General features: G+C 39.4%; 1 protein-coding gene across 4 annotated transcripts in view; it reads left to right on the plus strand.

Annotated features, from left to right (window-relative positions):
* sbf2 (SET binding factor 2) overlaps positions 1–17500 on the plus strand; it is a 124245-nt gene that overhangs the window by 60525 nt on the left and 46220 nt on the right. For all 4 annotated transcript variants that reach the window (XM_038297724.1, XM_038297726.1, XM_038297725.1 and 1 more), the window contains exons 9-17: positions 974–1087; positions 1214–1291; positions 1542–1655; positions 2429–2557; positions 2770–2868; positions 2984–3188; positions 3842–3951; positions 4605–4754; positions 15631–15699. In XM_038297724.1, the coding sequence (XP_038153652.1) occupies positions 974–1087; positions 1214–1291; positions 1542–1655; positions 2429–2557; positions 2770–2868; positions 2984–3188; positions 3842–3951; positions 4605–4754; positions 15631–15699 (1068 nt within the window). The remainder of the gene's footprint in view (positions 1–973; positions 1088–1213; positions 1292–1541; positions 1656–2428; positions 2558–2769; positions 2869–2983; positions 3189–3841; positions 3952–4604; positions 4755–15630; positions 15700–17500) is intronic.

Raw genomic sequence — 17500 nt, forward strand, 5'->3', positions numbered from 1 at the left:
GCTCACCATACTGGAGGACATGTTTGACATATTTCTTCAATATTTCCACCAAATGTTCCTTTTTTTTTTCTTCTTGTGATACCATCTACTCTGAGAAGGACGCCTAGCCCTCCTGTAGCACCTTCCCATACAGTATCATGCTGCCATCCCGTACTTCACAAGATTCCCTCTTTTTCTCCGTCATTTTGTCTAAACACTGCAACACTAGTTACATTGTGCCCAATCGCATGCCTCCGACAATTATGGTCTATAATATCACACAGCTTTACTTAAATGTATAGTGGAGGATGTTCTTTTTCCGGGTTTTCATCTTGTGATATGTTTACGTAAGGCTATGCTACGTGCTCGTCCCCCATTTTCACTTACCGGTGGTGAGTCTGATATAGTGGAAAGAATTGCAAATTTTCTTTTGGAAAGTAAGCTTGTATAAGTGATGCAAACAGCAACGTTTAAACAGAGCGTGCATGAGGAGAAATGGGCTGGTGCATGCTCTGCATGTACAGTGTTGTGCTTTTTTTTTTTCCCAAGTGGAGAGGGCAGGTCTTTTCAAATTTTGTGAAAATCCTCCACTCTACCTTTAAAATGGTGCCTTAAAAAAAACCCAAAAAGATCTTTTGAATTAACCCAGCAGCATCGTGCATAACCGGGTCATCATTATCATCATACAGGCTTTCACAAATAGTTAACTTCTTAATTTAAAGATGATTACAAAACAGTATTGCTCTCAAATAGAAATGTATATATTTGAATCCTAACTAAGCTAAAGCAGGAAAGCATTAGTCTGATTCTGTTTTAGAAAAGGTTCATGTGATGTTCAGTCTGTTTTATCTGTAACTAACTTCCGTACCTTTAGAAAATTCTTCATATATATATATATATATATATATATATATATATATATATATATATATATATGTGTGTGTGTGTGTGTCAAACCATCTAATTTGTAATTTTTTTTTAATGCTTTTACCAGCTGGATGTAATTATTGCTGACCTGGATGGAGGGACTATAAAGATTCCTGAGTGCATCCACCTGTCTTTACTCCCTGAACCTCTTTTGCAGCAAACACAGTCTATTCTGTCACTGGTAAGCATTTAGAAATACTCCAGAACTTACATTGTTTTCTCATTTAGACCTAGTTATGGGCCAGTTATGTCACTGTTTGTAAAAACAGCTAAGATGAAAATGAATAAAATAATTATTCTGTATTAGGTGCTGCACCCTGATTTGGAGATTGCAGACAATGCCTTCCCTCCTCCACGCACAGCCTCCTCCAACCTCAAACTCCTGGTAAGCGAGCTTCATGACCTAACTGCATTCATGACTCTTAAGTTGTCTGATTATTGAGGGCAGACGGCCTCCTGTTCCCCTCTGATGGAGGGCAGGCTGCTCTTCTCAGAAATAGTTGCTTATCAGGAGCAGTGAGTGCATATTACCTTAAAGACAAACATACCTATTGCATAATTATCAGTTATTGCGTTTCACTGCATTAGTGGCATACTTGTTTGATGATTATGTGTATTTTTGTGTTCCCTGACAGGACAAAGAGGTGAGGGCCGTCTTTCTCAGGCTGTTTGCACAACTCTTCCAGGGCTACAGGTCTTGCCTGCAGCTCATCCGAATCCACTCAGAGCCCGTTATCCACTTTCACAAGGTGAGGTTTTGTTATCATGGAATTTCCAGAGGCAAAATTGGGGAGAAAAATCGAAATTTCCAACATACGTCCTTAAATAAACTTGTTAAGCAATTTCTCTTGGTAAAAAACACGGCTCCTTTAATCTGCCGAGAATGTTTAGGCGAGCAAAGTGGGTGGATTTACACACAGACCTGACAGATAAACTTGTCAAAGTTGTATAATGTTTGTGTTTGTGTGAGTATGCCTATTATTTTAAATAGGTTGCGGGGGGTTCTATGACTCTTTGTCGATGCTATCTTCTTGTTTACCCGGGCAGAGTGCCGTATGAATTGTATTAGGTTGATCGTTTTGTTTTGTGTCAAGACTTGCTGTTTGTTCATTTCTGTGGTATCTCCATGGTAACCCATTTGCACAGCATCCTTAAAGTACCCCACATGGGTCACATTATCAACCAAAGCTGTGCCTGGAATCTCTGAGCCGAGTGTTTTATCTCCTCAGCCCACAAGCACAAATAATTACACAAGAAAATTCAATTCATTTGCATGCAGTCATTTATGATAAGTAGATTTATTTCTCCTTTCTTCCTGCTAAATAAGTTACCCATGTTTTAGTTTATAAAAAACCTCATGCAAAGATTTTTCTTTTTTTTTCTCAAAGAAATATTTGATCACATCTTAAACTTACTGTGATCAGAGTGCTTGTTTTTGAGTCTGCTGTAAATCTCTCTGAGTTGGATCGCACTGCTGCCATCTGTGTTGAATTGAACCTCCTCCAATGCTGACATTTTCCAGACAGCCTTCTTGGGCCAGCGAGGCCTCATTGAGAACGATTTTCTGACCAAGGTTTTGGATGGCATGGCCTTTGCTGGCTTCGTTTCAGAGAGGGGTCCGCCTTACAGAGCCTGCGATCTCTTTGACGAGGTATGGCATCACCGAACACTAAGCAGGGGTTTAAAGAAATTACTGTTTATGCAACCCTTTTGTAATGTTTAGATACACTGTTCTGCCGAGGTTATTTCCATTTCAATCACATTTAGTTCCCTTTTTACTGCCTTTGTCAAGAGTTGATTGAATTGATTTGTTCTGCATGAGCTTCCAGCTTTCATTGTCTTTCCTTATGCTGTCCCTGACAGCTGGTGGCCTTAGATTTTGAGAGCTTTAAGGAAGAGGAAGCAAACCCCAGCAAGCTGCAGAAGCACATCAGGGAGCTCTCAGAGCAGCTCTACAGAAACGTAAGGCTTATTGAAAAACCTGATTAATTCTTTCTCCTATTATAATAAGAATCCACGCTGAAGAACAGCTTACTCTGTAGCTTTACATCAGGTAACCGCAATGCGTTTTTTGTAGGAGAATCCGAACCCTCACATGGCGTTCCAGAAAGTGCCTCGGCCATCTGAAGGATCCCACCTGCGTGTGCATCAGGTACCCTTCCCGCTGCTCGACGATGAAAAGGTGGAGAAGATGCTGCATGAGGGTGTGGCGAAACACAGCACCACTCCTGTTTCTCCTCGATCGGAGAAGAAGTGTGTTGTTCCTGCTGGACCACCTGTTGGTATGACCGTCATTAAAACCTCTAACAGTCAAATTCATGTTTTTATTTCCCTCCAGTCCTTTTTCTATGTAAAATAACTTTATTTTTGTTTTCTTAGTGCAAAGAAGAATAGGGAATAATTCAGTTATACATTATTTTAGAGGAAGAAGAGTAAATATTTGTTTTTCATGTGCTTTTGTCTAAATGTTATGTCCTTTCATTCAAATGTATTTTCTTTCTTTAGTCCTGTCCCTTCTTTTACATCCATTCTCCTTTTTTCCTTCATTCTGTTCTTTCAGTCCTTTCTTCCCTCCTACTATTCTTCTCCTTTCTTTTCTTCCCTCCTTGTGCTTTATTTTATCTCCTTGCTCATATTGTTTCTATTCTTCCTTATTCCCCCATACTCTCAATTTCCTTCCTTCCTTCCTTCCTTCCTTCCTTCCTTCCTTCCTTCCTTCCTTCCTTCCTTCCTTCCTTCCTTCCTTCCTTCCTTCCTTCCTTCCTTCCTTCCTTCCTTCCTTCCTTCCTTCCTTCCTTCCTTCCTTCCTCCCTTCCTTCCTTCCTTCCTTCACATCTTCCATTCATATTTAAAGTTAGTTAGATTTTTTCAAAATGACTGTTTAGAGTAGCTTTGTTCTTTAACCAGCTCTGATTTCCCTTTTCTTCCTTTCCAGTGTCCATCATGGGCAAATGTGGCTCCGTGTTTAACAGCGCTCGCAGGCTGGAGGTGGTGAAGAGCTGCATTTCCTTTATCTTTGATAACAAGACCCTGGAGACTGAAAAGGTGATGCACGCAGTCTTTCAGCAGAACAGCTAATCGGCTTTTAAAGATGCTCATTAGCCGGGACCGTCTTTCCTCCGAGTTACGCCACACAAAAAAACAGTTACTAAGCTGTAAAAAAAACTCTCCTCCTTTATTCCTGTAATATGTCCCAGCTGGCATTCAAGCACTGGATTAGATACTCTGGATCATTCATCTGCTCATTTTGGATAAAATCCCAGATACAATTTCTTTATTAAATTGATAATATAGCATAGGCGTTATTCAGTTTGTGTTGCATATTTTTTTTTCTTGCTCTGTATAATATCACATTTCCTGACTGTTGCCAGGTGCTTTATGTATCCCAGTTGTTTCATATAGGTGTTGTGTAACCCCTGCCTGCATTTTTATGCACAGTAAAGGAATGCATAAAAATTCATTCCCTAAACCCTTCAGGAGAATGTAAAAATAAAATGGTCAGTAAAATACCATAAGCTGTAGAGCAGCTCAATGTAGGCATACTTTACTAATAGCATAATCCATTTTCCCCCCAGAATAACTATTTTTACCAACTTTCTTTTGCAAACTATGGACATAAATTGCATCTTTTTCTGTGGGTTACTTACCAAATCACGTTTTTCTCCACTTTTGAACCCCATCCCCCCCCATGTAAACAGACCCTACCTGCTGCCCTGCGTGCCCTGAAGGGAAAGGCAGCTCGTCAGTGTCTGACGGAGGAGCTTAGTGTCCATGTACAGCAGAATCGAGCCATACTGGACCACCAACAGTTTGACTACATCGTTCGAATGATGAACTGCGCCCTTCAGGTGAGTTGCTTCGTGGTAAGAGATTTGTACACAAGAGAAGGAATTTTCACCTGGAGTGGAAAGCATCACAGTTTCAAGATCTTTATTAAAGAATTAAACCAAACTGTACTTTCTGATCTAATTTATTTTACTGAAAGCTCCTGCTTGTACTCCTGGTGCTCGGCTTATTTAGGCCCAGGTCGCAGGGACAGCAGCCTCAGCAGAGACATCTCACTTCGTACACACTTTCCCCATCATGTTCTGGGCCTCCTCCCGGTGGGACTTGCCTATAACACCTGAAGCAGATGTCTGAGCCGCATGTGCTTACTGCTCTCGATATTGAGGAGAAGCTCTACTCTAACTTAGACTTAGAGAACTTTTATTGTCAATTTTCGTCTTTGTACAACTCCATTTCCTTTTCTTAAAGTGCAGCAGTCTTTTGCAGAATGACCAACCTCATCCCACTTCCTCTAATAGAGTGTCCAGCCATCCTGCAAAGGAAGATCATTTATGCCTATTGGATTTTTTTTTTTTGCAGATTCCATTACCTTATTTGACGGTTAAAGCCTGAATCGACCCGTAAATAGAGACCTTCTCTTTCAGCTTCCTCATCACCGCAAAGAATCACTGCAGTGTCTGCATAAAGGGAGCAGTACTCCCGCTCCATTCTCCCCTCACATGAACAGAACCACAAGATTCTCCACTCCAGGCAGGAATTCTCCTCCAACCTGAAGAAACTACCTTCTGCCGGTTTAGAACAATGGAGTCTGAGTTGGAGGAGCTGATCCCTGCTACTTTGGAATCTGCAGCGAACTGCTCCAGCTCATGCTGTAGGTCTTGGCAGGAGGGAGCCAGCAGAACCGCAAAATTTGCACAAAGAAAGGACAATATCCACTAGTCCCTAAACTAAACTCCCTCCAGCCCTGGGCTGCTTCTAGAAATCATGTCCATAAAGGTCATGGGGACATGCTGACCCAACCTAGCTCTCAGTACCTCCCATGGGCGAGGCTTCTACTAAGAGAGAGTCCATCCTCTCACAAGGAGCTGGATTCCAGAGCCTATGCTGTGCGTAGAGCTGAGCTTACCTGTCACTAGTCGGTATTGCTCAACCTGGAATTTACGGTGTTCATTAAGCTCTTTGTACAGTTTAGACTTAGATTTAGACAACTTTTATTGTCATTTTGTAAACACAGAGTGTATACAACAGAAAATGTTGTTTAGTACAGCTTTCAAGACAGTAAATGAACATTTCTATCAAACCTGAATCAAAAATATCCAAAAAATACTTTAGCATTGATACCATACTAGATTAATATCCATTAATATCGAGATTAGGGCTGCGACTAATAATTATTTAGCAAATCAATTAATCTGTCAAAAATTTTTTTTATTAATTCATTAATATTCAGATAGCCAAAGGTTCCCTGAAGGTTTTTTCAAGTTAAACCAGGTGAAAATAAACTTTTCCACTTGAGGAGTTCTGGATAAAGGATATTGACCGACGAAAGCATTTTTTTTTCATCTTAAATGCAAATTTTTTATGCATTTTTTTAAACAATTTTTCTATTATTGCTTCTTTAAGTGCGTCGCTCTGTCGGCTAAAGGCATGCTTTAGAGTCTCTATACTCCAATTAAACATTAATCGATTGTTATATTAGGTGACCATTATTTCAATAATCGATTAATCATGAAAAATCCGATTAATTGTTTCAGCCCTAATCCGGATACAGTGTTTGGATACCCAAACTTTTCAGAGTATTAATAATTCTGAAAAAGGTTACCATATCATAAATGTTTCAATGAGGGATTTTAAAGAATGTTTCAATTTCAAATTTTTAGGCAAGCTGCTGAAAAAAGACATGATCTACAGCGAAACGTAGGAAAAATAATCATTTAACACACCGTAAAGAGACTGATGGGGATTGTTTGTGCCCCAGATTTTTTTAATGGTAATCTTTTTTTTTTTTTTCACGTCTGTTTAGGTCAGAGGTGGGCAATTCCAGTTCCTGGGGGCCGGTATCCTGCAACTTTTAGGCTGCGTTCACACTGCAGTCCTTGATGCTGAATTCCGATTTTTTTTTGCAAAATCCGATTTTTTTGTGTTGCCGTTCACATATATGTGCTCTCCTGTGGAAGTGCAGTCCTACAACCCAAGTGTCCTGCATGCGCAGTAGAGGACGCAATGACATCACAGACCAGCGTGCTCTGTGTTTACGGAAGTAAACATGGATGGTATTGCCGGAGCGCATCTAGCGGTCTTTCCCAACCATAAAAACACAATCTTTTCAATATGGTTAAACATAAATAATCATCTGCCATGGTTGTTGTTTTTATTGCCGCTTCTGCGCAGCAAGACGCAGAATAGTGACCTTTGTCGGGTATTAATGATGTTCAGGTCGGATGAATCCGACCTGGTCGTTCACACAGGACCACATAGCCAAGTGGCCTGGGTTGAATTAGAAAAAATCGGATCGGTGTTGTTCACACAGCCATGAAAAGATCAGATCCAGGTCGCATGTGGGAAAAAAAATCGAATTTGGGTCACTTAAGGCTGCAGTGTGAACATAGCCTCTGATCCATCCTCGGTCCAACACAACTGAATCAAATGGTTGAATTACCTCCTCAGTATGCATTCAGTTCCTCCGGAGTTCTCTCAATCATCTAATTACTTGAATCAGGTGTGTTAAAACCAAAAGCACATCTAAAAGTTGCAGGATACCGGCCCTCCTCTGGTTTAGGTACCAGGCATTTAGTAAGGAATTAGCCTCACACTATCTGTGGAGGGAATATAAATAGAAGATGCTGTGGCCAGTAATTAGTTTCATATTCAGTAAATGAACATTTCTATTCCATAAAGTGAAGCAGTGATCAAATGTAAACAGTGTGGGAGAAGAAAATATGGTCCAAAAAACATATTGATATGGACGATCAGAGCATTGAATATGTATGGTGCAAATATGCAGTATTTTTGGTTTGGTGTTAACAGTTTGATGCAGAGTCTGTGACATTATTTATAGTTTTCTCAAAAGTTCAGCAGTCTGATGGCGGTGGGGAAGAAACTGTTGCAGAATCTGCTGGACCTGCACTGAATGCTGCGAAGCCTCTTCCCAGAGGGCAGCAGGGAGAACAGTCCATGGTGGGGGTGTGAGGGGTGATTGATGATGTTACGGGCTCGGACACGCAGCGCTGGGATGAAATGCCTTTTATGGAGGGAAGCACTTGATAACAAGAGTTTTAATTGTTGATTTAATTCAGTCTTCTATGTGGCGTTCTCTAATTCTTTACCATGTGCTATGAAGCTACATGTTCTTCAAGCTATATTAATGTGACTGTTCAGACATTTTTACATTTCAGCCTTTTCTTTCACCAGACTGCTTGTTTGTCGTCTCCTTTCGCCGCAGTTCTTTTGCCCCCTGTAAAGGTTAAAGAAATGTTTCAGGCAGCCCATAAGGAGTCATGAAAATCAACTTTTCCACTGGAGGAGTTCAGGATAGAGGAAATTGACAGACGAGTCATCTAGACCTTACTCACCCTCAGCAGGGTCTTTACTAGTGGTCCATCTTTTACTGCCCTGAATCAGCTCATTCCAGAGGTTGAATTCATCTAGAGATGTTCTTACAGAGTGCAGTTTTTATGGGGGTAACTCGAGATTCCATGCATTTCTTTTCCCTCAGAAAATAACGGAATGTGAAGAAAACATGCAGGTCTGATAGATGAGTCATTTATCTAAGGAGTCATAGCAAAATGAACTCTGTCAGTGCAAGAAATGTTTAAAAAAAAAAGGATTCATGTTCATGTGTTCTGTATTTTCATGTATAATAGATCATTTTATACATGTTTACACAAAGCCTTAAATCCCTTGGTTATGACTTTATTATTATACAGAAAATAAGGTTAAAAATGCAGAAAGGTCTAACTTAATATCCATACTCTGGACAGAATTTAACACCATTTTCAATAACAGCGGGGGGAAAATTAGAGACAAATATATTTTTGATATTATATATATATATATATATATATATATATATATATATATATATATATATATATATATAAACTCCTTTTTTAAATCTCAAAATGGAGTATGCTTTTTCAGCAAAATTACACATGCTAGTTAAGAAGGAATTGAAATAAACAGCCCAAATATTTGACAATATTTGAAGCTAGCCAAAATTGTATTATTTATTGAGCAAATAATCCACAAATCTGAAATAAACGGTAGCTAAAATATGCAAACAACACTTTAGCATTGATACCATACTAGATTAATATTGTATCCAAATTAGCGCTGCAACTAACAATTATTTAGCAAATCAATTAATCTGTCAATAATTTTTTTTGATGAATTCATTAATATTCGGATAGTGAAGGGCTCATTAAAGAAGATTTTTTTTTTTAAGTTAAACCAGATGAAAATAAACTTTTCAACATGAGGAGTTCTGGATAGAGGATATTGACGGACGAAAAAAAAATCTTTTTAATCTTAAATGCAAAATTTTTATGCCTTTTGTTAATTTTGCTATAATTGCCGTTCTAAGTGGGTCGCTCTGTCAGCTAAAGGCATGCTTTAGAGTCTCTATACTCCAATTAACAATTAATCGATTATAATATTAGTTGACGATTATTTCAATAATCGATTAATCAGGAATAATCCGATTAGTTGTTTCAGCCCTAATCCGGATACAGTGTTTGAATACTGAAACTTTTCAGAATATTATTATTTCTGACAACGCTGACGGAACATAAATGTTTCGATGATTTTAAAGAATGTTTCGACTTTAAATTTAAAGGCAGGCTGCTGAAAAAAACGATGTGAAAGTGAAATGTTTTTTATTAAGTCTGTTTAGGTACCAGGCATTTTGTGAGGAATTAGCCTCACACTATCTGTGGAAGGAATATAAATAGAAGATGCAGTGGCCAGTAATTAGTTTCATATTTTGCGCTGACCTCTCCTTCAATGCTCAGAAAGAAATCCTTCAAGCACATCTGTGTTTGCGTGTGTGACGTCCGCTGATAAAAATGTTAACGACGGCTCGTGTCCTTGTTGAAATTTCTGGAAAGTGTGTTAACGCGACACATTGATCCGCGATGATATCACCGTTCCGAGGCCAATCACAACATTTGTCGTGAGCTGTCTGCTGCGGGTTAACATGCCGGCCCCCCCGGTTGTTAGGATTTGATACCGTTTCCCATCTAAAGGTTTTCACAGCTGCAGGAAGTGACCTAACAGTTTACAGCAGTCTAAAGGTTAGGACATTACAATCAGCTTCAGTTATTCCTTGTCAATACTTCTTTTATTTGTTTTAGTCTCTCACTAAAAAATGTTGTTGACACATGATCAGGAATGAATTGATGTTGCTCATTTTTCCTGTTTAGACTGTTTTAATCACGATCTCTGCCATTAATCAGACGCAGCGCTGACTTTCGTTTAGGCATTTACTCATTTCATTACACACTAATTAGTTTGTTTGTGCGACTGAGTGTGTGTTTGTGTACACACAGGTCAGCAGCACAGCTTTTAGAAATTAAAGTTGTGCAAGCCATGTGGGGGAATGAGCCCTGCTGTGGATGTGTCGTGGCATCTCAACCATTTCCTGTCAGATAGGATTATGAGCCCTCTGCGCTCTTATGGCCAAGGGCCTCATGATGGTGCTCAAAAAAAAAAAACCCAGACTGAAATGCAGTTTACAGTGAGGCGGGAGGTCCGTGTTCATGGGGGATGCAACAGTCCATGAGCTCTGTATGGCTGGAGCAGAGCACACGTTAAACACAGATGTTCATGTCTGTTTTTTTGACCATTGTCCTGTAATCTAATCCCTATCAACATTCGAACTCTGCGTACCGGACTTAGAATGCATTCAGCATTTACTTTATGAGATTTATACGTGATTTAGATGGCATACGGGTCTCCTGCTGTGAGAACAGGGCCCCTTTCTGCCTCATTGGCCTTGATGGAGATGACCTTTATGTAACGTGGTCACTGGGAATTTTGGCCCGATCTCATTCCCATAACTTTTCCTCTTGGATATTCACGAGAACATGAAAGTTTTATATCTCTGTTAATCGTCTTTAATGCTAAAGAAAACGCATTTCGAAGAAATCTCATGGTTGTTATGGATGCAGACGGATATTCTGTAATTGTACTCTGAAGGGCCAATTTATTTAGGTTGACTTTGCTGGAGCTGGCTTGAACCTCCACCTCTGCCTTCAGGGTCGCCTTATTTCCTTTGGCCTAAATTCAAAAAGATGCTGGCAAAGGGAATCAGAGCTTTTGGTCATCAAGCCATTGATGCTGTGGCGGAGCTGTAAAGGGCAACATTTGAGTCCAGTTCCAGTCAAACCAGCTGGCAGTGAGACCCAGGCTCTCTAACTCCCAGCATTATATCCTGGTTTATTGTAAAATAACTGCCTTCCCACCTCTGAACTGAAATTCGTTAGATTAGAATTCGTTATTTATAATTACTTAGGAGCGGGTCTCGCAGCCATGGAGGCAGACATCTTTGCGCTACGGCAGCGCAGAGCCAACAAACTAGCGATTGCGAGATCGCCCATTACGCTCGAAAGTAACTACGGCAAGTTGAGAGAGATGAACTGAGATGGTACTGAAATCTATACCCTACACAGACTAATTAAAATACTATCTGTAAAATTAACTATGTAAACAAACCTCATCACTTGAGAAGGTAGGTGATGCGGACGTCATGGAAGACATTTTGTCCCGTAACGCTCGCCGTACTGTTGGGGGAGAGAAGCGGTGGGGGGGAGATGTTCATGTTGCTGCGGTCTGCAGTCTGGACGTTAGATGTCGCTGAAAATTACACACTGTAGCTTTAAAGTGCATCAGAAATATAATCCATTATTATTTTTAATGCTATTAAGATTTTTTTTCTACTTTAATTAAACATTGGAGAAATAATTATTTACCGCACTTTCACTCTTTCAATATATTATATTATGTCATTTTTCTTGTTCTTGTATTTTTCTCTTAACCCTTTATAGGGCACTCAGTAAAATACTTTGAATTTTAAAGTATTTCACCTCCAATAACACCCTCAGGTCAACAGTGTTATTAGAGGACCTTATAATTAAAACCTTATTACTTTTTTAACATTTAAAAAAGGTACTTTTATTTTAAAAATCTAGGTTAGTGTAATCAGTAATAGTCGCTTGTCCTAATATGGTCAAATAAAATTCACAGTGCTTCTATAAGAAATTCAGGGGGGAAAAGTGCTTAAAGGAAGAAACACATTTTTCTTAAAAATAACCCTCAGAACATTAATACTGACGTAGGAAGTTATTTTTTAAATTCAGTTTTAACTTTTTTACTGAGTTTATTAGGTTTCTAACTTTTATTTACCTAATTAACAGTAGGTAATATATCACACACACAGTAGGCAAGATTGCTGGTGGTATTTTATGAAGCAGTTACACTCAGGTTTCAGACAGGTTTGGACTCATGATTCTGCCTTGTCTTCTGCAAAGTGGTGTTTGTATCCAAGTTACCAAAAAATTGATATCTTGGAGGATAAATTATTAAGTACTTGGAGCTACCATCAGTGCATAGAAACCTGCGTTGCCTTCCCTTTCCTCGATAGAAACTGCATTTATTTTGTTACACTGGCCTCTAATGTCCCATCACTCTGACAGTTGTAATTTCATCCCACAGTTTTCTTGGAAAGTTCCACTTTTCTTATACTCACAAGAAGGAAGTTACTGCTTCTTCACATCCTGCATGTTTGCAAACACAGCCTCCTTTTTCTTGTTTCTTTTTTGTTTGCCTGCATACGTGTCAGAAAGAGAATAGCTCTCTTAGTCATTGTTGCCGTTTCTGCCCCAGGAGTTTCAGGAATTAGGAATAATGGTGAGATATCCAGTAAATAATGGAAGGAAATGAAGACAGCAGGGTGTCTTAGTCAACAGGCGTGCAGAGTGGCAATCACTTCTCACCCACCATTCTTGAAATCCCAAACAGGTTAACATCGTTTCCCCCCGCCACCATTCTGCAGCGAGAGGTACTATTGAACCTAGTGACAATCACTGAGCCCTTGTTCCATCTCAGTTTACAGCCGTCGCTCCAGCTAATCTCATGCCATGCCCTGATTTCTGTTGGCTGTGTTAGTTGACCTTTAGAGCTTCTGAGTTGCCTCTTAGAAACTCTGTTTGTATAGCTGATCATGCTTACTTTATAATTGTTAGAAAAAGCATTTCCCCCCCCCACACAGTTGTCTTTAGTTGTTTTTGTTTTTTTTTATGTCAGACTTGTATGTTTTTAGATCATCACCCTGAATGAAATATAAGCTGAATAAAACAAACTGGCCCTAATAATTGGTTTTACTACTCCAAAACACTTGCAATGACATATTTCTGTGGGAGTTTTTGACTATGCCATATAGCAGGGACTTAATGGCTAAAATCTTTTGCATTTCATAGTCTATCAAATGGAATTAGCTGCAGATTCTGCTTGTTCAGTCCATTTTGTTTTTTGTTTTTTTCTTGAACTAATCCTATGTGGGTATCCTTGTGTGTTAAAGATAATTTTAATGGTTCCATGTATTGCAGAAAATCATCTAGGTCGTAAAAAACAACAAAGCAGCCCCAGACCATCGTACTAACAACACAGCGTTGGACTGTCTGTATGATTTTACATGTTCTGAAATGCTGCTGTTTAAAGTGATACACATCTTCCAGAGAGGAAGATCTTGGCATCATCTTTACAGACAATATTTTCCCCAAGTCTTCAGGATCATGAAGATGCATTTTTTTTTTTTTTATGACACTAGTGGAACTAGTGGCTGACAGGAAAGGGGGTATGATAGAGGTAGAAAGACAAAGGACCACAGGTCGGATTCGAACCCGGATCGACCTCGTCGAGGACTAAGGCCTCTATATATGAGTCGTACATGCTAACCACTGTGCCACCTGATACATTTTTCCTTGCCAGTGTCAGTTCTGCTTTTATCCTTTCCTATGATGTGCAGTGCTTTCCACCCTGGAACCTTTCAATAGATATAACAGGTGTCTTTCTTATTGCTAATCCTAAACATGTAACATTTACTGTTGGTTCATGTCTGACTCTTCTATGTCCTGTTTCTCTCAGTCCTGTGCAGAAGGTTCCCGAAACAGCATTTGTAGCCTTTTTATGCTCTACAAGGTTTTTCCCTGCTGAACCCAGTGTTTTGGTAGACTGTAGGGGGCAGTGTAGGGCACAGAACACAAGCTCATGACACCACTCTACATGTAGAAGTAGAAAATGCAATCGTTTATTGCCTCTTCATGTAATCTCTTGTTGTCCATTTGTTAGTTATATTTATGGCTAACTTATAACACCCAACTCTATGTTTAAATTTGCAAACCGTCGGCAGTAAGATCTGTTCGTCTGTCGAGGGTCTATTTAAGTGTTTATAAGAAATAATTGAGATCCTTTTTTAAGTGATAAAAAGAAAATATTCTTTTTTTTTTTTAAAGAAACTTTGTGAGGCTGTCTCTATCTTTAGTATAACACAGGCTATTTTCAGTGCGAAAAACTTTACGTTTCTGTTTCATCAGGTTTTTTTTCTGGGAATTTGAGCAGTTTGTTAAATATTCACACTTTTTTTCTCTCTTGTTCCACTTGTTGTTCTGTTTGACTGTGCTCCATGAACTCCTGTGACCTGTGGCTTTGTTAGGGATGCTGGTAAACAAAGCTTTGGTGCCGCTCCAACAAGCTGGAACATTTCAACGCAACCCAAATAAGGAAAAACTTGCGACAAGTAAAACAGAAATTATGTTGACGGGGCCAGGCTTTCATGCGTTTTGGATCTTCTTACTCGGAACATTGTATCATCAAGAATGAGTGAAATGGGCAGCATTCCTTTGACTATATCTCCTAATTGTATCTCAGTATCTGGGAACTGCAGCTTCTGAAAGTTTGCATTCACAAACAGTGCAGAGAAATTCTCAACATTGCTTTAGATGAAGGCTGATGCCGTCTGCGAAGACACGCTGGGGGTCATGAGGTTTGGTGGCAGGTCAGAAAAAGGGCTGCTGTTTTCAAGGGGTCTTAAATCAAGCTTCCTCTGACCATTTCTTTTCAGCAAATAAATCCCAACACAGCTCACCAGAGATAAAAACCAATTTCCTGTTAGTCAAGTACTTTAAACCCCAACATATGTACTTTCTCCCATTTTTATCCCCTTTATGTTGTCTCTGTACAAAAAGTTTAGTTTGGGCCCCTAATCCTCTCTACTTTAAGCCCCTTAATTCACCATTCATCTGTCTCAAACAGGCACGTCTTCTTTATAAATAGTAAAAGCTCTCTTTGTAATTGTTGCAGCCTGATTGATGTTCTGGATAATTTAATGGACAAAATATTTGGATTTCATGGAACATTTTGTCATTTATTTGAATTAGTCTCATATGACGATCTGGTTTAAGAATGTTAAGGCCGACATTGTCAATAATCTGACAAAACAATAAAAAATAGCTCTTACAATTGTGTCAAGGAGGGGATTATATAAGTGTATTGAAAGCACATGGCCTAATAATGGAATTGAAGAGACCAGAGTGAGAGTTTTGGCATTCCTTTCTATGAGGATCGCCCAGATTTTTTATATAACATACTCTGTGAAGATGGATTGTTTGCACATCAGGTTTCTCCTTAAATCATATCTCCATGATGCTAATTTACTGCAGGTGATTAGTTATCCACTTGGACTTGGCCTTTTTTGTAGGTCTGGTCCAGGAATATGGAGTTTATCTTATTAGGTTAAGCAGAACTGATTGCTCTTCAGCCACCGTCTGTCTAACCAGTGAATGAGATCATTGCTTCTATGTTTGCAGCTCGACTGATGAAAATATGAAGATTTTGTAACATCTCTGCTGTTTTGTCTCACATTGAGTCTCGTCTCTCCTGCAGGACTGCTCTACCTCAGAGGAGTTTACAGTAGCTGCTGCCCTGCTGCCATTGTCAACAGCCTATTACAGGGTAAGGAAACTCCTTAAAAACAATAATGCATGTGTTGGCACGCTAGAGAATCAACCTACAGTGTAGTAGTGTTTATTGTCTTTCATTAATGTGCACTATGTTGGCTAAATGTCTCCACGGCTCTTCGAGTTTGATGGTGTTACCAACTTAAAATGTGTAATTTGGTTCAAATAAGGGCTCTAAAGTTGACTGATATTTGGGCATGTGAGCCTGGAAAAGTCTGGTATTTCAAATAGAAAAAGAGAAGGAACCCTGAAGTGTGATGGAAAATCTCCTGGGGAGGAACAGCTGTTTTAACCTGTGACCTTTGTAGATTTTCCAGTATGCACATAATCAGCGCAGAATGTTAAAGCTCCCACAGGGAGGTATCAGGAACAGACCATGGCCTTTGATTCTTAAAGCATAACATTGGTGCGGTAGAGATCGAGCTTTCACCACAACAAGGTCCTAATAGCTTGGTTTTTGCCATTGCCACATAGACACAACCTGCCCCACGGGGCTTTTGGCAGATACAAGGGCTGTGTTGGACCTGACCCTGCTGTCCCTCACCATATGGTTCAGCTTCATGCCACTGGCTGATGAGACGTACCATAAAAAGCCATAGCGTTCTTATTTTTGCGCCCCCGGGGCTTCCAGCTTGAAAAATTTGTCAAAATTGTGAGTCTCCAAGCTTATTTTGGTAAACCATGTAACAATTACACCCTAAAAAACACAGTTTATATTTCCTAAACATATTTCTGAAGATAACTAAAGTGCAGTTTCCCACTGTTTTAAAGGGAAGATTAGGAATGATTTACAGCTCATTGGAAGGAGTTATGGGCAGAGAAATGTGTTTCTTGTTTTGTTATATAAAGAAGATTGAAATCTTCGACAGGTTCTACCAGAAAGGGTGAAAAATAAAGTACGATCAGAAAGAAAATTTGCCAAATACCCTTTACTCTGGGAGGTAATGGGCTGAGAAGTGATGAACGAATATGACATCTTTGCTAAAGCTGTCATATTTGAAGGGGGAAAAAAGGCATGCGTCACCCTGACACCTCGCCATTGGCTCCTCATTCTTCTCAAATGTTTGTAGGCATTTTTCTTCTTTTTTTTTAATATTCCTGTCCTTAGAGTTCTCTGAGATTTTGGTGTGGGTTTTTTTTCCCCCGCAGAATAATCTACCTAATGTGGCTAAAACATGTAACTTAATAGCACACTTGCATGTTGCTTCCCAATACTTCCTGCTTTAGAAGATGTTGAAAAAAATGAAAACACATCATGCTTTCAAATACTTCCTATCAGCAACTGGTTTTGCTGCAGCCCATCATATCCAAAGTAACAGTTTCAATATATTTGTAGTTTAATAGCTTAGATGTGATAATCTAGCGGTGCAGAAACTTTTTTTTTTTTTTATTAAAAGATTTCAACAACAGAACATTTTCAGGTCAGTTTTGCAGGTTAGAGCCAAAGCCTGGCAGAGAGGGAGAGGAGAATGAAAGAAAACTATGACAACCATGTGCTTTACCCTTATAGGCTATATGAGGAAGGTAAATAGCAGAGAAAGCTTAAGTAGGAACAGAAGCTCTAAACATGTTACTAAAAATATTTGAACACAAACTGCAGGTCAGTGACAGGTGAGCTTCTTCAGTGACAGACTGCTGCACCCTAAATGCACCAGGGAGCGTTATCATAGATCCTTCCTTCCAGCAGCTGTAAGACCTTATAACCATCACTGTTTCGAACAACCTCAATAAATTGTTCCATTCATGCTGATTTTTGCAGTTTCTGTCTTAGTCAGTTAAATAACACGCTGCTGTCA

This window comes from Cyprinodon tularosa, unplaced genomic scaffold (genome assembly GCF_016077235.1).
Source record: "Cyprinodon tularosa strain WSP-4 unplaced genomic scaffold, ASM1607723v1 ctg395, whole genome shotgun sequence".
NCBI lineage: Eukaryota > Metazoa > Chordata > Actinopteri > Cyprinodontiformes > Cyprinodontidae > Cyprinodon > Cyprinodon tularosa.